Here is a 20,876-nt window from a genome sequence, read left to right as displayed (position 1 = left end):
GGGGGTTCTGTGCATCAGAAAAAGAAAAATTGGTTGGAAATAAAATCCTCTTCTTGAAAAAGGTCTGAAACTGAAACTTTCCTCAAACAGCACATGTGTCATTTAATGTGTTTGTGCTGATCCACGCCTCCTAACCAAACCTGTAGTGACACGTGCCTCGCAATGACAGATAACATCATTTGAGAGCGCTGTTTGTCTTCACATGGCCTCCCCAAGGCAAACACCACAGATGTACTGAGACAACAGCACTCCGACTCTGCTGCTTGTTTACTCCAGACAGGGAAGTTTGTCACTTTTACTCCAAAGGCTGTGAGTACTGGAGCACAGAGGGTTTCTGTTTTTTAAATTTGACGTTGGAAAAACTGTCATCTTACAAAGACCATCTTTTCAGTTCCTCACATTAGGGTCTAGTGAGCGACAAAATTATTAAAATTTAAGCAAAGAGCTGGAATGCCATATCTTGCGTAAACTTTAAAGTTCAAAATTGAAAGAGCTGTTTGTTTTAGTTTCTCAAAAAGTTTTCCAAAGGATCTAAATTAAGGGAAATGTTTTGTTAGACTCTAGAAAAAGTTAGAAAAGATTGTTCAGTGTCTCTCATAATCTTTTTTTCCTCAGGTGATAAAACCTGGTCTGTACAGGAAGGCTCCAGGTAACATTCTCTGGATCTAGATTTTAAGATAAGCCCACATGACTTGACTTACAATCACAATAAGGTTTTATATGAGTTTAGCACCTCTTATAAATGACAGATCAACTTTAGAGCCGATAAGGGCCTGCATAGAGAGGGGTGAAGGCCCTGTGCACACCAGGTTCCATCATGTGTGTTTCCTGCATACAGCAGTTACTGCCCGACTTCACTTCTGCTACTATGCGAGTCAGAGGTGACAGCTGGATCTGAATTTTACACATCAGACTGTGGATTTTCCATTTCCTCTGGTCTCGTGTCTGACTGAAACTGAGGCATTTTTCCCTGTCAGGAATTCTTTTTCTTTTTAAACAGACTTAGAGGGGCTTTAGTTTTGAATAATGACAATACCATCCATGAGATTTTGAGTTTGTAAAGTACTCAGTTCTCCTCTTTTCTTGCAAAGAACTAGGCAGAACATTAAAAAGAATCCAAGTTATGAAGCTGATGTTAATTATTATAGTTAGTTCAGAGGGAAGTCACTGGTAGATGTTGTTATTGAGTAAAACATGAATTCAAAAGAGGCAAGGAAAAAAGTCAAAAAGGCCTTTTTGAGGAAAAAAAAAATGAAATCAATTTTAATCTTATGTATTAACAAGAAGGCTGCACGGTGGTGCAGTGGTTAGCGCTCTCGCCTCACAGCGAGAAGGCCCCGGTTCGAATCCCGGCTGGGACCTTTCTGTGTGGAGTTTGCATGTTCTCCCCGTGCATGTGTGGGTTTTCACCGGGGACTCCAGCTTCCTCCCACCGTCCAAAAACATGCTTCATAGGTTAATTTGTGACTCTAAATTACCCCTAGGTGTGTATGGATGTATGACAGAGGCCCCGTGACAGTCTACGGAGAGAAAATAGTATCACCCAATTTGTGCGTGCTTAATTCTTGATTTGTACATAACTTTGGATTTTTCTTTAATTTTTAAAGATTTGTAGTTACTTTCAAGCTGTTGCAATTTTAATTTGTGCATGTGTAAATTGTATATTTTTGAATTTCATAATTTTTGTACCACGTCTGGTACTGCATATGTAAATTTGAATATAAAAACAGGCCCTCTGTCGTGTTCTTGGTGTTTCAGTCAGAAGAAGAAGCAGTTCATCACTTTAACAAGTACTAAATATACTGGAGTAAAGGTGATGTTTTCACTGTGTGCAAGAGAGAAAACAAATGAGTGCAATGTAACCCGTGGGCAGGAAAAAGTAAACCCACCGGCACTCCCTCATTAGTCAGGTTTCATAAAAAAGATGAAGGGATTGATGGAGGGTAATCCATCCTGTGTAGATGAGTCAAAACATTTTCCATCGGCATGCTGCAGCCTGAGAGCTTTCTTTTTCACCACGTTCAGGCTGAATGCAGGGTTAATGGTGGTAAGTCGCTATAATTATAGAATCTGTCCCTTGGATTTAGGGTAACAATGGTTTCTAAGGTGATAAAGTCAGATGTTTTGTGTGTTTATACTGAGAGTCAGAAGCCTGCAACTTCAACTTTAAATAACGCCAAGGCCAAAAACAGACCAGCTGCCAGTCTCTCTGAATGCAATCTTACAACTTTTAGAGCTGCCCAAATCACCTTACAGAACACTCTTTACTCATTACTGAGGCCTCTTTTTGATGTTAAGGAGAATCTGTTTTTCTACCCACCACATGGAAGACTGCAGCTGAATCCTGACCAACGGTGACAACCATCTGCGGTTGGAGTCCAGATTGGAGGAAAAAGCCACGAGCCGACACTGTGCAGCCCCCGCTAGGGAGAGGAAAATGAGAAAAGATCTCAGCACCAGAACCAGACTGACACAGGAGATTCCCACTGGGATGGACCTGCTGTTAGCGTTAGCAGAAAAGTCACTTGTCACCTCCCACTCACTTCCTCCTGCTGTAAAACCAAACATGAATCTGACTCAGACAAAAATCTTTTTGTCTCTTCTATCTCCCGTTGGGTGAGGAAAGAGGGGGAAAAAATCACATTTGGAGCCAAGGAGCTTCATAAAAACCGATGTCCAAATCTTTCGGGAACTAGGTTTGGGACGATGCAAACTGAACTGGCTCTGGATCAAATCTATCTCTTACCTCATAAAGGAGTGAGACGGCTGGATGTTGATGATGATGGGGTCTTCGTTGTAGGTAAACTGCATGGTCGCTTGGCGCTCAACTGAATCGACTGTGAGCTTCACCCACTCTTTTGAGGGAGAAGTGTGTGAGGGTGTCTTACAGGTGATCATAGTGGAGGTCAAGCTAAAATAAAAGACAAAAACAATAAAACATCAAACACCTCTTATTGCTTGAAATATAAAATGGAAAACGAAAAAAACGGTCAAAATACAGACTCACTGTTATCTTAGTAAATAGAAGCAGTGAAACACGGCATATAGAAAAACCAGAGTACACTGACCTCTGGATTTGACAAATCTTCTTCCCTATGGTCACAGATCGCTCATTTCCAGTGTCCAGGAAAGCTCCTCTGATGGTCAACATGGTGTTTCCGGACTTTGGACCAAATGTAGGAAAGATGTCACTGATCACAGGATCCTGGATGCAAAGGTAAAGCTGCATTTATGATGTGCTACTTCTTCACATTCATTTCAAGGGTTTAAAATAGTCTACATTGCTCTATTTTTATGATTTGTGGTTGCAATCGACAAAATATTTTCCTTGCAAACACGAAGGTCTCGTACATAGAAAAGAACAGGATTTAAAAACAGGTCTCCTGTTTCCTTCTAAGAGGTCAGTTGCCACAAATGTGGACAAAACTGCTAATACCTCCCCCCAAAAAACTCAAAACTAACAGGATAAAAGCATTTGCAGAACTTAACTGAGCCTCCTTCATCTTTTACAACAGGGTATGCTTCGTTTTTGGATCTATATCCACAGAGATGACGTCTTCTACAGAAGGTTACAGTTCTGCCTCATCTGTCCATAGAACCGTCTCCCAGGACCGCTGTGGCTTGTTGAAAAGCATTGTGAAAAATCCTCATCTAGCTTTTTTATGTTTTCATTTATTTATTTTATTTCACTGTTGCCTTAATCGCCATCGGACTCTGATGTAACTTGACCTTCAAAGTCTTTGGAGGTTGTTCTGGGATCTTTGGCTTCAACATATCATCTGGATCTTTACTTTGTCTTCTGTTTTCCACAAAGGCTGGCTGTAGTCATCTAAATAACACGTGCAGCTCTCACAAGAAGCTGCTTGGAGATGGTCTTATAGTCTTTAAGCTAGCATGCTGGTGAAGGACATTTCCTCTAATGCTGTGAGAAAAGTGTCTTTCGGTGTTTGTGGTCCATGTTCAACATGGTGTACACCAAGTCACCACACAGAAACAGGGAGACTGACGTCTATAAGTTTGGTGCTAATAAGAGAACACACCTTAGTTAACCTTTTAACACCAGAGCTTTAGCTCCAGTGTTTACATTCTCATGATTATCGAAACTCTAACCATTTACGCAATGGATGTAATTCCAGTAGATTCTGAAGCAGAGAAAAGCAGCTTTGTGCTGATATGCAACACTTTACAGCGGGGAAATGTTGACACAATCAACACTGATCAGCTGATTCTGTCACAGAGGAAAGCGGCTTTGCGCCGATTTGCAGCAATTTATATAAGTAATGTGTTGGATATTGGCGTAAAGTCACTACGAAAAGACACTTTTCTCCACAAGAACAGTGAAAGAGTTGCAGCACGTCAAAGAGTTAAAGTATATCAAAGAGTTACAGTCAGTCTGAGTTAGAGTCGGTTAAACAGTTACAGTTAGTCAAATAGTTACAGTTGGTCAAAGAATTACAGTTAGTCAAAAAGTTACAGTTAGTCAAAGAGTTACAGTCGGTCAAAGAGTTACAGTTGGTCAAACAGTTACAGCACGTCAAAGAGTTACAGCGCGTCAAAGAGTTACAGTCGGTCAAAGAGTTACAGTCGATCAAACAGTTACAGTCGATCAAAGAGTTACAGTTGGTCAAACAGTTACAGTTAGTCAAAGAGTTACAGTTGGTCAAACAGTTACAGTCGGTCAAAGAGTTACAGTCGATCAAAGAGTTACAGTCGATCAAAGAGTTACAGTTGGTCAAACAGTTACAGCGCGTCAAAAGAGTTACAGTCGGACAAAGAGTTACAGTCGGTCAAACAGTTACAGTCGATCAAACAGTTACAGTCGATCAAAGAAGTTACAGTCAGTCAAAGAGTTACAGTCGATCAAAGAGTTACAGTCGGTCAAAGAGTTACAGTCGATCAAACAGTTACAGTCGATCAAAGAGTTACAGTTGGTCAAACAGTTACAGTCGGTCAAAGAGTTACAGTTGGTCAAACAGTTACAGTCGGTCAATGAGTTACAGTCGATCAAAGAGTTAAAGTCGGTCAAAGAGTTACAGCGCGTCAAAGAGTTACAGTTGGTCAAAGAGTTACAGCGCGTCAAAGAGTTACAGTCGATCAAAGAGTTACAGTCGATCAAAGAGTTACAGTTGGTCAAACAGTTACAGCGCGTCAAAAGAGTTACAGTCGGACAAAGAGTTACAGTCGGTCAAACAGTTACAGTCGATCAAACAGTTACAGTCGATCAAAGAAGTTACAGTCAGTCAAAGAGTTACAGTCGATCAAAGAGTTACAGTCGGTCAAAGAGTTACAGTCGGTCAAAGAGTTACAGTCGGTCAAAGAGTTACAGTCGATCAAAGAGTTACAGTCGGTCAAAGAGTTAAAGTCGATCAAAGAGTTACAGTCGGTCAAAGAGTTACAGTCGATCAAAGAGTTACAGCGCGTCAAAGAGTTAAAGTATGTCAAAGAATTACAGTCAGTCAAAGAGTTACATGAATTAGATATGTAAATACACAGCCATTGTAAATCTATTGATGCAAACAGTGTCCTCTAAAGTTGAGAGGTTTTATGAAGTAAGAAGTCTCCTAGAAAGAGGAAAGAATGTACCAGATTCTACTTGGTCTTTGGGCAGAAACGTGTCCAGAATGACAAAACAGTTAATTAAATGAATCAGTTAATAAGTGCCGTATAACACCCCCATCCCCACCCCCAACCCCCCGGAAAACACCAAAAACAAAAACAAAGGCTGAAGAAAGCGGTTCATCAGCTTTGAGCAAATGCAGATTAAGAAAACAGAAATGTCTTACCACAAACGTGAAACCCTCCATCGTGGCCACCTTGTGACCACTGGTGACTTTCACTTTGTGTCCTGATGGAGTGAAATTCCCTCTGAACACCGGGGAACACTGGATCTCAGTCCATCTACACCCGACCCCCAAAACAACACACAGACCAGGCATTATACCCTGACACGACTCCCAGCGTTTAGCCTAATTCAATGATCATGCAGTACCCAGCAGGAAAGCACAATTCACAATATTCATCTGGAATTGTGTGGGCAGCGTTTTTTTTCTCTTCCCAAATGTATAATGAGGTTGTTTGTAGCAGGAAGGAGCCGTTGAATGGGACATGGCCCCTGTGGATTTGGGATTTGGATTCAGCAATTTTCTTTTTTTTTCCCAGCAATTTTTTAATTAAGGCAGTCATGTGTTCAATGCGGCAGACAGCAGATAAACAAGAGAGGGATGCACGCACCCACATACCTCCTCACATTCTCTTCTGTGGATTTGCACGGTGCCCCCGCCACATTCACAGAGACCGTCAGAGTCTCCGAGCCTTTGAACGTCTTCATTTTGTCAAAGCCAAAGTTGTGACCGCAGATTGTCACAGTTGTGGAGCCGCGTAGAGGTCCAGAGGCCGGAGAAAACTGGACAGAAACCATTGAAATTCTCAACCAACTAAGACAAACACACAACTGCCAGTGAGTTTTGACATTTCAAGTCTCTAAAGAAATTAATCTACTCAATTAGATAACAACTTTTTTGCTTTAATCAGCATTGAGTAATGTTGCAATGCGCTTACTTTGGTAATAACAGGCATGCAGTAGTCTTGAGTCCATGTGGAAGAGGACGGACACTCATGCTTTCTGGTGCATCGTCCGTTGCACCAACCGCACTCGGTCACCTTCGACGACAGCAAGCACGACGTGCAGGTCGTCATCTGACTGCAGCCGGGGCCAGTCAGTGGGATTTTAGTGATCTAGGGTGCAGGAACAGTTCAGGACAGTGGAAAATGAGCACAAGTAGTCTTGTTGAGTTTTTCTGAAACACAATCTTTTTGCTGTCTTATCACAAGTCTCACTCTGATCGTCTTCTGATGTATTTTCAAAGAATTCCCAGTGGCCGTTTAATTCTGATTATTTGTTTTTAGACAAAATCTAAAACTTGTGTCGTTTTCTAGAACATAGTTTCTGCAGAGCGGCAGGAGTTCATTAGGAATTCACCTCTGAGTTGTGGCCGGCACCTTTTATGCAAAGCAATCCGCCCCCATTCCCAACACCCATCCGTTTACACTCACTCCTACTAGCTTACAGCCCCTCACGCCCCAAAGCTAACATTAGCGGTGCAACAAAAACGGCAGCAATATCAGAGCTTTCTATCCGTACGTTAAGATCCAGATTCCACCTCAGATGAGAACAAAAAAAAGTTAATGGATTCATTTGTCTGCAAGTGGATGATGCATCAGAATGGAGCCAGCAAGTTTTCTATGAAACAAATAAACCTTTTTTGAAACTGCATTTTTTCATCTGCTCCTGATTCCCAATTATTTATATAAAGAAATCATCAGAAATGCAATTTTAAGCTTAATTAATGATTGATTGATTGATTGATTGGCGTATTTCTAGCATTGATTGTGAAAAATACAGGAGAAAACACAGAAATATTTCAAACTCAATGCAGAAATAATGAAATAGATTGAATAGAAATAGAAAATAAAGAAACAAAACAAAATAAACACTTATGTCACATTTGATTCTTTAAATATCGTAATTATTAACATAAGTCAAGTAGAGTTTCATTGATTCCTTGAAATGAACTTATATAATCCCACTCCTACTTAATACTTAAGTTACTTAGCAACATAAATATATTTATATATTTTCTCCATCATGAGAAAAATGCCACAATGACATGTTAAAAACTCCAACAGTACCCTTTTCATGGGAGTGGGGCTTTAAATCTAACGTTTATTCCAAGCAGATGCAGACATGGTTCAGTACAGCTTACCTTGTTACCTGTGGCCACTATCACTGCTCCCTTTGAGTGGGCCGTACCCGGCAGGGCTACACTGGCAGAGACCGGTCTGGAGTCCAGGCGAATGTTCACATGTGGAGAGCTGGAGCGCGAGTACAGCACCTGGAAGAAGGAAAGGCCTGAATGAAGGACAGTCCTGTTGACGGAGGCGAAACGGAACATGACAGCAACATATGAAATAAGTCCGGTCATAAATAAAGAATGTGAAAAATTCTACTGCTGAACCTTTTGAGCTGTCCATAGACACTGGTTTGGGTCACAAAATCCTTTTTGAATAACCATCAAGAACAACGGCTCCTCATGCTAAATTCAGACCCAGTCAGACTAAACAGAAAGTTTTTGTGTCTAAATTCTCTTCTTTTCCTGGTTTAGATTACTCCTGGGGGGACTAATTTATAGTTTTTGTGTATCCAAAATATCTCAAAATGAAAGCAAAGTATTAGCAACTTGTAATTTTGGTTCCAGGCAGCTGGTGTTACTTTAAGTTGAGTACACACACTACACAACTTTTACAGCCTCTGCAGATTTCTGAAAGACCATAAGTACAAACTGGTTTCAGCAGATTTTTGTTTGGTCACAGAAAGTCAGGAGATCACATACTGAAGCACTGACTGGATTAACCCGACGGTTGAAGGCCTGACTCTCAAATCAGAAGTCCAAGTTGTGTCAGATCACTGCGCAGTCATGTAGTGGACTGTGAGTGTGCAGCGCTGCGTCTGCCTCTGGAAACTCAGTTTAAACATCTCTACAGACTATGTGGCAGCGGCAGTTTTAAGGGGGATAAGATGCAGAGAGTTTACCACCACAGTGAAAATAAACATGGAGGGTATGTAACAATTTAGACCCCGCCCAGTCCATAGTAAACTGTAAAACCCAGTTCATAGTAAACCGTGGGTGAAGTATCAAAGAATTTAAAATATCTTTTTTTGTTTTGTAAATGCTTTGTTGTTCTAGTTTTATCACTTTTTGACTGTCATTTATTTAAATGTGTTTGCTGTGTTGTGTTCCAAGTCTGTTTCTAGATTAAGAAGACATCACTGTAACATTCATGAGCTCACATAAGAAAAGACTGTGAGGTAATATTTTACTAATGCAAACCTGCAGGAGAATTTTGTTAAAATATAAAAAAGTAAAAACAAAAGAAAAATAAATATATCAAAACAAAGCAGTAATGTGTTGCTCCCATTTAAACCACTTTTACAGAGAAGCATTTATTAAAATAGAAAAGCAAAAAAGTAAAAACAATTAAAGAACTTCAATGCACCATAGAAATAGGCCCAGAAAAAAGAGACAAAATTCTTAATTTTTTTAAATAGGCAAAAAACCTGTTAGTAGGGTAAAAAATGGTCTTCCTCTAAAATTATTTTGCTATTGAAAAACATTCTTGATGAGATCATTTTTCTTGCAAAATAGAAAGTAAGACACATTTTCTTGAAACAAGAGTCTTTTTACTTTCTTAAGATTCAGTTTTTGTGGTATTGAGAAGGTAAACATATTTTTATGTTTTTATCTTCCTTTAGAAGTATAAAAATCAACTTCAATTACGTCTGTCTTACTTTTCTGGTGATAAATGTTTTAGTCTGTTGTATATTTTTCTCTTTTCTTAAAGGGACCATACCATCGAAAGCAACTTTTTTTACTTTTAAGTGCTTTATACTGTAAATTCCTCTCATATAAAGAACCCCAAAGCGGTATTTTGATCTGTTAACGCTGCTGAGCACAAACCAAAGTTATTAGTTTCTCCTCCATGATCATTTTTCAAACAGCTGGCAGTTCCATGAATTAAAGGGGACTTCATCCATACATCACTACCAAACCTGAGTCCGTAAGTGGTCAAAGTTTGACCTGGTGTAACTTTCAATGCACATTTAATGGGTGCACGTTTTGTAAGTAGAAAATGGTTGAAATGTTTGTAGAAACTTGCCTAACCCGAAACGCGCATATAAACAAATTTACAGACTTTTCATAGGAAGTGCCTGCTTGAACACACGTTGCTGACGCCGGCGTGAATGTAGCTTCACAGTTTCCTAACTAGGACTCCAGGGTGAAAGAGAACCTGCCAATGTACACTAAAAGGACGTGAGGATGCCACTTGTATTTATTCCTCCATTAATTTAGGATTTTCTAGCTGCTGTTACAGATGCAATGATTCACTTTACCCACCATTTGGTTCAAACCTCGATTTTTAGGTCAATAAATTTGACTTGATTTGTGTATCGCAATACGATAACATAACTACAAGGAACAGGTTTTTGGCTAATAAGTAAGTAACAATGAAGACAAAAACTTTCAGTGGGGTCATACCAAGTGTGTTGTGATGCCATAAAACGACATTAATATATAAAACAACACTTTTTTTTGGTACACGTTCAACTATGCAAACGTATGCAGCAACGATTCATTTTCCTCACAATTTGATTCACAACATTTGGTTATAAATTGAGAATTGCAGCATCCTTGCTAGTTATGCTATTGTGAACTGATTTTCAATGTAAAATGATTCACATGGCATTTAAATGTTAGCTGTCTTTCATTGCATAAATAGGAATCAAATTCAAGTTTACTTCATGTACACACACCACAGACACACAAACAACAGCTTCTCATAGAAACGTAATGATGACAAACTCCCACACACACTTACAGTCAACACACCTGGAGCAGCATTTATCACTTGTGGTTATGCTGCAATTACAGGCCTCGGGGCAAACAGAGCAGCAGGGGTTCCTAATGGAGTGTGTGCTTATGGCTTGTAAATTAACACGTATGCATCCACACACAACACACAAACTCTGTTGCTTTATTTTCATTTAAAGAAATCAAACTGACACATTCAAATGTAATTTTATTAGTCATCCTGCAGGATTTTTTGTGCTTCCATCACATTAACTCTTGAGCTCCAGTGTTTATGTTCTTTGATTTACAGTAATTTTTTAATTGTTAACACAATAATTCCAGTAGATTGTGAAGGAGAAAAGCGGCGTGAATAAAAGTCCTACTACATGGGTGTTCTGCGGTTCCCATCGACCAGAGCATCCTCTAAATGCTCAGAAACACTCGGCATTGTTTCAGCCTTAAATGGGAGCTTGTCAGTTTGCTGATGCACTGCAGCGCCCGGCCCTCAGAAATGCCTTGTTTTTCCTGCATCATTCCTCCGACTGCCCCTCCAGCCTCATGATCAACGTCACCTTTGTAACCGCCCGCATAATAGTTGGCTTTCCGCAGGGGACGAGGCAACACAACAGCATCTCTCTGGAGGTAATAGCGGTGTAAATTACAGCTTATTGTATTAAGCAGACTGAGGGGAAGTCGGGCCAATAAACACCACCACTGTGTTATTCCCACAGTGGCTGAAGGAAAGTTGAGGGAAACGCTTCCTGAGCCAGAAATCAGTCAATTTTTTTTGGGAGGGGGGGGGGGGGTGGCAATGTCTCTTTCTTTCACCGGAGCTACTCCATGTTCCCGTTTTTGCTCCATCCACTGGGAAAAACCAGGAAACAAACATACATGAAAAGCTGACAGGTTCCTTTTATCGGCTTAACAATGAAGTGTGGGGCAGCGGCAAAGACGAACGCCTTTCACCGACTCACTGAAGCACCAGGTGGCCGGAGGGTCACAGTTCAGATGCAGGTCTTTGCGTTTTATAGGGTAAATTCATCAAACACTGCAGTCTTGTTTGCAAACACAAAGCAAAAACCAAAAGGAAGGAAACAAAGCTACATTCCTCAGGAATCAAAGCCTGAATACAAATGTTGACACATCAGCTTTCACTTGATAAAACCTGCTTCTAAAATTCGTCAAATATCAAAAAAACTATTGACTTTAATCCCTCACAAGCGTCTGTCAAGTTATTTGACTTTTTATTGCTTCATGATTCATACATGGAATGTAAGCCGATCAAACTGAAACTGTTGCATTCAACAGGAGACCCTAAGGTTGCATTCACATTACATTGAGCCTAAACATTCACTATTGAGAGTAAACTCACTCAGATGATGTTCAAATGTTTTCTAGAAGTTCTCCTTTATCAGCTGACAGTAATAATTTACAGGTGAAAAGGTACATTCTAGTTTTTCCAGATCTGTTTGTACAATTGTAACAAAGCAGTAAACAGACATCGATACCATTCCAATATGGCGACCAAGTTTGCATATCCATCAAGCTAGCATGCCATCTCTAGTGATATACCTCTTTGGTCTTGATGCTAGTAAGAAAAATATAGTAAAGCTCAGGAGTAGAACAATCAGATTCTCCTCCATGTTGGTTTTGGATTGCACCCTCTGATCACGTCGTCAACACGCCACGCGCTAATGCTAACTTCATGATTGGCTGAGCTGAGCCAACATGAATTATTTGTCAAAGTTCAGATATTTGAACTCTGGGAATATTGCATGGCAAAATACTATTTGCTGCGTGTCAGAAAATCACGAGAATTCTGTCTGGTGTGAACTTAGCTTCAGCATTAGCTTCATGACATCTTCACCTGGATAAGAAAGAACCTTCACTGATATGAGCCTAACTATATTTTAACAAATGTATTTAGGATGAACTAGTTAAAAGTTAAAACCTCTCCTACAGTTAATTTCCTCTAGTTGACAGTGGGATATATTGGGTTCGTAGATCAGGTCTGCAACCTGTGGCTGCGGAGCATCATGTCGCTATTTTTTTCTCTTTATTGTAACTCTTTAGCTTTAATGAAAAATGCTAATGATTGAATACATAATAGATTAGTAATTTAAGTGTTGTCATTTCTGCTTAGATTTTTAACATGTCAAACAACTAAACAAAAAAAGTTTAATTTGCTGTCAGAAATTCTGTAGAAATGTTGTTTAAATTGGTGTTATTAATTTATAGTTAGTCAAATAAAAATCTCCAAATTTATTTGGGTAAATCACACTAAAGTGGTTAAAGTTTTGAACAAATATAATTTGAAATTATGTGATTTGTGCCTCATATCTTAGAGAATGACAGTAAAAGCTCAGTTTATTGGATGTTTAGAGTTTTTTCTTTAATAAATAGATTAAACTAAAATGTATATATCTAAGAGTAAAATGGGAAAAAAAGTGGCACACCAAAACTCTAATGATATAAAACGTCATTTACAAATATATATATGTATATATATATTCATTAGATTTTCTTCCCTTTTACTTTCAGATATATACATTTTAGTATAATATATATGTATATTAATAGCGCTTTTACTGTCACTATCTCTCTCTCTTACACATATATATATATATATATATATATATATGTACTTTGTGGCTCTTATTGGGTCTGGTCCACAGACCCATGCTGTATACTGAATGCTGCATCACTAAATCCCCTCTAAAAGTTACAAACTAAACACTCCACTTCTGCCAACTTAGTCACCAAAGAAAAAATTCCCCCCAAAATGAAACACACAGCAACAGCTGCACTGGACCCTCATCTGGAAGAAAGTGGAACATGTCGGCAAACCCGAAAGTGTCGCTCAGCTTGAAAGCCGCCCGCCCCCAACCGATCCTGCCTTTTCCATGCAGCTGTCAAGGTTTTTTTCTCTGCTGTTTTTCCTCCATGCGTGTCTGTTCATTCTTGTGTTTCAAAAACACGTGAGGTCATTCCGTTTTTACTGTTCCGTTTCATTCACCGTAGATGTTACTGATGCACCGCTGCACCCTGACTCACCGCACATCACAAGCCTGCACGGCTGTGGAGGGAGGAGAAAACACCCGGAGCTTGTTGTTATTGAGACGTTTGAGAGCTAATGAAAAGCTCAAAGGGATCTGAAAATGTCCATCATGAACGTGCATCATGAGCTCGTGTGTCATGAAGTCAAAATACCACATCAATGGTTAGCAAACAAGAAAAGATCAACATTTACTGTGACTTCCACGTTCATCGATACAGATGAGCCAAATATCAAACACCTGCGCTTTCATGTTGATATTAAGACCATCCCTTCTTCTTCATAGTCATCCATGAAAGGAGACAATCAGCCACATATTGGAGGCTGCATTGGGAAAGTGGAATCTGCTGTTCGCAGAGCACTGACATGTTTGAAGGGGCTGTTTGTTTAGGTGCCAGACTGGAACTCTGCCCCTTTTAAAGGCTCACTGAGCACAGTTCAGAGTTAAGCAAACTGCACAAAAACAGATTCATGGGGCAAGATGTTCCTCTGGGAGGGTACTCTGGTTTCACAACACACGGTCACGTCAGCATCAGGCTTGCATAACACATTTATCACCATTGAAATATCAGCTTGAGCGATACGCATATCACAAAAGATGGCATAAATAAATGGTTACCTTAACCCACATGTGTCAAAGTCAAGGCCCGGGGGCCGGATTCGGCCCTCCGGGTAATTCTATCCGGCCCTCCAGATCATTTTGTTTTATTGTTATTAATGACCCGATGTTATCTTGTGCTTATTTTTAACTTGTATAATTCTGACAAAATATATTTTAATGGAGAGTAAAATACTGAAAGTTATTTAAGATTTAAGTTGATTTATTCTGGAATAATATTCCTGCCTTTTTATTATTCATAATTATGTTACTTTTAGTTACTTTTTTAAAGTTTTCAAAATGTAGTTTTAGAGTGTTCCATAAATGTTTATCTTGTTCACCCCGCGACCTAAGGTGTGTTTTAGATTTTTTTCCCATGCAGACTCGGTGTCCAACCCTAGCTAGCAGTCTTAGAACACCCGCTGTATTGATCTACAAACATCTCGTATTTAGTCTTATTTTGTGTTTCAGCCAATTTCCAAAGACAATGTTGAAATCACATTGTTTTTGTTATATATATTCAGTCATTTGTAATTTTTGTTTAAGAAAGTATGGAGGGAGAAAAAAAATATTAAAATAGAAAATCAAATGTGGTATGAAAAAAATTGAGATTTTAGTTTTTGGCCATATCGCTCAGCCTACAGTAAATACATGCACTTGAATCGGATAGTGACAGTCTAGTGGAGAGACTATACGGTAAAAGACGCCCAGTGTGTACATTGCATCGTATCACACATTGCATGTAGCTATAATCACTCAGTACAACTGCAATGCAACACAAAATAGGGTTAACCGCTCAGACTTGTACCTGAATATGGCGTCCATCTGCAGTTCCGAGGTATATCATGGTGCCGTCATTGACTGGAGCCGCCAGGACTGAAGTAACTAATGTGTTTGTCAAGTCTGTGTGCCAGTACTCCAACCTCTGGACAAAGTGGGTCACCTGCAGGCGATAGGCACTCTCTTTCCCCTCGCTGATGCCTTCATGGGGGTCACAGTCATCTGAGGAGGTCTGTAGAGAAACCACAGGCATCAGAAAAGAGGATAAAAGAGGATTACCTGTCCTATTTCGCCCTGAGATGTGGCTAAAAGCACGAAAACATACAGTAAAATGTGGCCCAGTTTGGTCATGTTCAACTTTGAAAAAGTACTTTCAGAAAACAGTATACCCTTAAGTTACCACTAAAGATTAGTGACTTTTAGAAATTATATAGCTTCAGACAGTTTTCTTTGTCTCAGTAGAGTCGTTTGACAACCACATGGTATATTGTATGGAGCTGAACTATCTCCTTTCATATCTGACCCAATGGGGGAGGGTTGAAAGCCCAACCTGTTAAGCCCCCTTAGCTACCCTTTCATCAGACCAAGCTCGTAATGGAGGTCTCGGCACCACTGCTCCTCTAGGGCAAAAACCCATTTTGTTCTATGGCAGGTTTTCAGATCTGTTTTTAACTCAGCTCCTTCTCTCTGGAAAACCTCTGTTTTCTCCCCTCAAGAGCATCTGCTTCCCTGCAGAAGTCACAGGAGTCTGGTCCAGCTTCGGTTTCATTCGTAGCTGGATTGTGCTGACTGTCTGAAACCGCTGGAGCTTCTGCAGTAAAAGCAGACTCTGACCACAGTCAAGTCTGGGATCTTTATCAATAACATCCCTCTTGTTCAGGCTTTGGCCATGGCCTTGTGCCCCAGCCTCAAGTTTCATTAATTATTAGTGACCCATAAGGTGACCGGCATCTAGTGGCTCTTGAAGTTCTTGACCTGGGAGCTTGACTGGGCCTCGGCTCTCTTGTTGTCTCAGATTCAGTGGACAATGACCTCTTCAGCTGAGTCGCAGGATGGAGGGAGTGGGACATGGAGAAGGAGCAGAAGAATGGGCTGGGAGTGTTCTCACACGAGAAAAATCTGTTTTGGAATTTGTGGGCCAGAAAGTACCATCAATGACAACTTGGTCAAATATTTTCAGACAATTTTTGGAAAGAAGAAAAACTGATACGTCATTTTCACCATCTGAGCCCACTAAACTGAGCAGCAGGCAAAGAAAAACAGAGATCTGGCTATCAACCTGGCAGTGGCTTAAATTAGCCATCCACAAGGCCTGTGGGCTCAGTTTAAGAGATAAAGGGTCACTACCAAATAGAAAAGCTGCATTACCTGTGGTAATGATAGTGTGAATGCTTTTTTCTGAAGATGCTGAAGCTTTTTTGCTGAAAATGTTGACGCAGTTTACTTTAATTACTGAAGGGATTTGCTGAAAATACAAAAGCTATTTGGAAAATGTTAAATTTGCTAAAAGACTGGAATTTTCATTAAAGAACTATGAAAGAGCACTACACTTAAACTAAATTGCTAAAAAAAATTGTAGTGAAACATCACTAAAACTTAACAATATTTAGTGTGTTGCTTAAATATGAGCTAAAATCCAAAATAGCCTAAAATTCTTCAGTAAACTTAATTTTTAAAAATGTTGGCCTGTTTGCTAAAATAGAAACTAAACTCTAAATTAGCCTATAAAAACCTCAGAAGCTAAAAAACAAGTGAAAACATTAGGATTTTGCTATAATATGAGCTAAACTGCAAATTAGCATACGAAACCTTCAATAAATGCTAAATTAGCCAAAACAGCTGGCATGTTGCGTAAATACTAGTCAAAGTAAATAATATCCAAAAAATTTTCAGTAAACTAAATTAGCCAAAAACGTTAGCATGTTGCTAAAATATTAGTGAAACAATTTTTTTAAATTACTATAAAAGATTAAAACATAGTCCATGAATATATTTAAAATCTTGTTTCTAATCTACTTAAACATTTGAAATTTGAAAATTTTCTAATTCATTAAGAGGCATATTTAACTAAATATTTTAAAAAATATAAAGCTTTTAAGTAACAAAAATACAAGCAGTAATGTCCTGAACAAGCTGAACGTTTTGATACCAAGATCGCTGAAATCACTGAAAGTGTGATTGAGTTTTTACGAGCCGAAAAACACAAGGAAAAGAGCAAAAGAATCATATAGTGTGAATTCACGCTATAAGACGTGAAAAAACTCCAAACTGGCAAAATACTGCAGGCTTTGATGCCAAATCCAAAACTGGGAAATGGTGAAAGCAGCTGAAATAATCTGTAATAAAGAAAGGAAAAAAAGTCTAAACTTCATCAGAAGTGACAGTTTGTGACCTGAAGTGGATAAACAATCAGAAAATGTGGAAGAATAGACAACAGGTGACACATTATGTCTTTCATTGACACCTTTTCAAACATCCACCTTGCAGGAAATATCGCTTCAATACAACACTGCATTTTTCACAAAGAGAAGCCAGCATTCAGGACATGCAAAAACCCAGAGCTCCTTTGACTCCACCAGAGCATGCACAGACGTCATCACAGCAAAGACTAATGCCACGCTGATCGAAAAACAGGCCTCAGGCTGGTTATTTTCAGAGCAAACAAACAGAACTTTGAGTTGTTTGCAGAAGCGGAGCAGGACCGTGAGATGAAGGTCTAAAAAGGTCTAGGAGGCATTACTTTGTTCTGCCTGGGGATCAAGGCAATGAAATTGGACAGTGGAAAGACTGTTTTGACAAGCTTTGTTTGAAGCTCTGCTTCTATTTTGACTGAGAGTCTCGTGGTGTCCAGAATTTTGGAGGTCTTCTCGCTCCTGCATGCCATCGGAGGGAACAGGCTCCATCGAGCTGCTGGAGCATCACTGTGAGGTAGAACTAATGAAAGTAAAGACTGAAAGGGAACTGTGTGGTGGTCATTTTAGTATTTGAATAAATACGGACACACAAAAATCCAAATCCCATCTTTCTTTAAAGTCCCCCTCGATGAAAATCCTGTTTTAGAGTTTTTAACATGTCTGTGTGTCATTTTTCTTCTGCAAGAGAACAAATGTAATAAGAAATCATTTTGTTTTTTCATTTCCGAGTATTTCTCCTTTTAAATCAATCAAACTGTCTTGGACAGACTCTGAATGAATGATCTTCTTTCCATCAACAGCTCTGCTGCACATGCACTAAACCCTCATCTGTTCCTAGTGTCTAGTTCAGGTTCTGGAGAAGAGAAGATGGTATCTTCACATTGACTGCAGTCAAATGAGCCGCCGTTCACATTTCTGTGGTCAAATCAGCATCACTGGATTTTTGGTGTGAGTTTCATCCAATACTTACGGTAGCAGGACTGAGAACGCTGGAAAATCTCCACCAGACTCCACGGAGCTTCTTGATGTGACCACGGAAATGTGAACGGCGGCTCATTTGACCGCAGTTGGAAAGGATTGTAAATCAATGAAAGAGCATTTTGATGTTAGCTTTGATTATTTTATCAAGAACTCTGAGAAACCAATGATTGAATGTATTGATCACAGTCAATAAACATTGGAGAATTAGCTAAAAGAGTCTTTGGTGAACTGGAAGGAGAAAGAATCAGGATTTTGGAGGAAGTTCTGTCCATGAAGATCTTCACTTCCTCGTCCAGCTGACATCCGGATCAGAACCATACGGCTGCACATTACCCAGATTGATGGACGTTTTTATGTAGTAGTGGTGAAGATTTATGCTAGCTAGACACATTGGGTCACCTCCAAAAGCCACGCCCCCTTCAGAGGAGATTGTGCAAACAGAGTGAAACATGATCAACATGAAAAATGGCTTTTTAGGACATGGTTAAAAACGTCATAATCACAATTTAAACACTACTGGAAACATTTTTTATTATAAAAAAAAATAGTCATAGGGGACGTTAAGCCCTTTTGCACACGTCTGTTAGAGTACAGATACTGTGGGGGACTTAGTGTAGACATGTTGTGTCTTGGCATCTGGACTTACTGTCTTCTCGTCTTGAAATGTTTCGCCACTCCCCCAAGGAGCTTGAATGATGAAGGTGATGATGACAAAACATTTCATGAAAAAGAAGACAATAAGTCCAGTTGCCATGACTCAAAGTCACCTGCATGAATGAGAACCTTCATCACACGTACACCTTTGGCTTCGTCCTTATCCAACAGCTATTGTCCCTGAAACAACGGCGCCGAGATAGAGTTTCTGTTCTGTGGAGCTCTAAAAGCCCACAGCACTGGAGAGTTTGTGGGGGAAAGGTGATCCACTGGCTTAATGTCATTTTCTTACACTCACTGTGGCCTTAGGGTTAGCTTGAGTGAATCAACACATTAATGTCTGAATTTTAGAGGAGAAACTTTTCTGGTGATCAGAAACGTACATGATGCTCAGCCCTGAGTGAGCAGACATGCAGACATGCCTGGATATAGGCCGCTCAGTTGGCTCTCACTGGAATAACAGACCTTTGACCTGTGGATTGGTTGTGCAATAGTGCTCCAGGCGGCAGAGAGGTTCGCTTGTCGCTGGGGTGTGTTGAAATGCATCTTTTGGAGAAAGTGAAATGCACAAGAATGTCAAATGCACACAGTTGTGTGTGCACACGTGTGTGTCAAGAATAGAGGGGGGGGGGGGCTGTGATGCTGGAGCACGCATTACAGTACTCCACCTGGGCTCAGGGCGCACGATAATCTGTAACCCGACTCTGGGACCAGCTACACTACACGGGATATATGTGTGCTCAAACACACAGGTGGCTGCTGGCAACAAAGGCACACGGTCAAGTGTTAATGTTTGTGTGCTGTAGTGGGGCCACAGGGTGTCGGGGACAATTAGGAGACACAGAAAGTCTGGCAACAAACCCGGGACAGAATCCAGTGTTTACTGTGCAGCTGGTGTCACTGTGGGGGGGCCTGCCCACAAGACGCCAAGAAGAACTCCAGATTTTTTTTCCTTCACAATACTTTTTGTCAGTTTTATAGTTTGACTAATCCTGTTGTGGTACTCACAAAAAAGAAGAAAAATCATCTGGTATATAAAAAAAATCTTGTTTAGAAAAACAATTTAGATGTTTATGTTTAGTTTCAAATTCAATTTCACCCAAAGACACACCGGATCCAAAAATGAGGCAGGAACAACTTTAGACTGACCCGTTTCTTATCACTATTAAGGATGTAACAATTCTTCGTGAATCGGTAAAAAAACGATTCAAACTCGTCAACATGTTCATCAATGCGGAAAATAAAACATCGATTTGTCTTGGCCAGTGCCTAAATGTAGAAATGCAGAGCAGATGACATTTTTCCATGCAGACTCGCACATGTGTGTGAGTGTGTGTGTGCATAGTGGACTATCCGCATGCTCTTCAACTGCGCTTTCCTCAAAGGAAATACTCACAGCTCCTTCGAATTTAAAAGTTTTACATAAGTCAGTCCCTCCAGGATTTTGTGATCACAACTGACGAAATTCAAGCAAACCCGACATTTGTTCTTCACCCTGTAGCGTTACATTTTCATTGCAACTTTGACCGATCTACCGTGACAACAGTCATGGGTGACAACGCAGCTCCATGACTGTTTTCCTTCTGACTCCTTCACTGTGTTGAGAAAAAAAAAAACGGAAAAAATTAAAATAGTGACTTTAAAGGGGCCATACCATGATTTTCTTCAGCTTTCAGAGTGAACTATTTCCATATACATGATCATAGTCCCCTTGGAACACTAAAAAAACAAATTATTTATGAGATTTTTGTTATTTTATGTGAATTTTTTCATACCTAGAAGTAAAACGACTCGACTCCTGAAGATCCACCTGCTCCGTGCGGCTGCCGCCCATTTCATGACGTCATCCCAGAATTTTTTTTTTTGTTTCACAAACAAAAACATACAATATCCAAACTTTTTCAAAGATGGATGCACATACCATATATCTGCCTTTAGCAGCCCTGGCCATCGCGACACTGGTTCACAACACAAATACACCCCCCCCC

At 39.9% G+C, this 20,876-nt stretch overlaps 1 protein-coding gene and 1 long non-coding RNA gene across 3 annotated transcripts in view; one reads left to right on the top strand and one right to left on the bottom strand.

The window, feature by feature from the left end:
* met (MET proto-oncogene, receptor tyrosine kinase) overlaps positions 1–20,876 on the bottom strand; it is a 96,395-nt gene that overhangs the window by 40,949 nt on the left and 34,570 nt on the right. For both annotated transcript variants that reach the window (XM_024261880.2, XM_024261881.2), the window contains 8 exons: positions 14,868–15,071; positions 7,764–7,892; positions 6,559–6,735; positions 6,240–6,403; positions 5,784–5,898; positions 3,069–3,205; positions 2,747–2,911; positions 2,321–2,423 (listed from right to left, as the gene is read on the bottom strand). In XM_024261880.2, coding sequence (XP_024117648.1) covers positions 2,321–2,423; positions 2,747–2,911; positions 3,069–3,205; positions 5,784–5,898; positions 6,240–6,403; positions 6,559–6,735; positions 7,764–7,892; positions 14,868–15,071 — 1,194 coding nt within the window. The remainder of the gene's footprint in view (positions 1–2,320; positions 2,424–2,746; positions 2,912–3,068; positions 3,206–5,783; positions 5,899–6,239; positions 6,404–6,558; positions 6,736–7,763; positions 7,893–14,867; positions 15,072–20,876) is intronic.
* Positions 72–7,847, top strand: LOC118598826. Its single transcript, XR_004947998.1, has 3 exons — positions 72–309; positions 3,106–3,217; positions 7,734–7,847. It is a non-coding gene; the product is annotated as an uncharacterized LOC118598826 (long non-coding RNA).

The sequence above is a fragment of the Oryzias melastigma genome, linkage group LG6 (assembly GCF_002922805.2).
Source record: "Oryzias melastigma strain HK-1 linkage group LG6, ASM292280v2, whole genome shotgun sequence".
Classification (NCBI taxonomy): domain Eukaryota; kingdom Metazoa; phylum Chordata; class Actinopteri; order Beloniformes; family Adrianichthyidae; genus Oryzias; species Oryzias melastigma.
The sequence above is the reverse complement of the archived record's forward strand: the minus strand, read 5'-3'. Positions and strand labels throughout refer to the sequence as shown.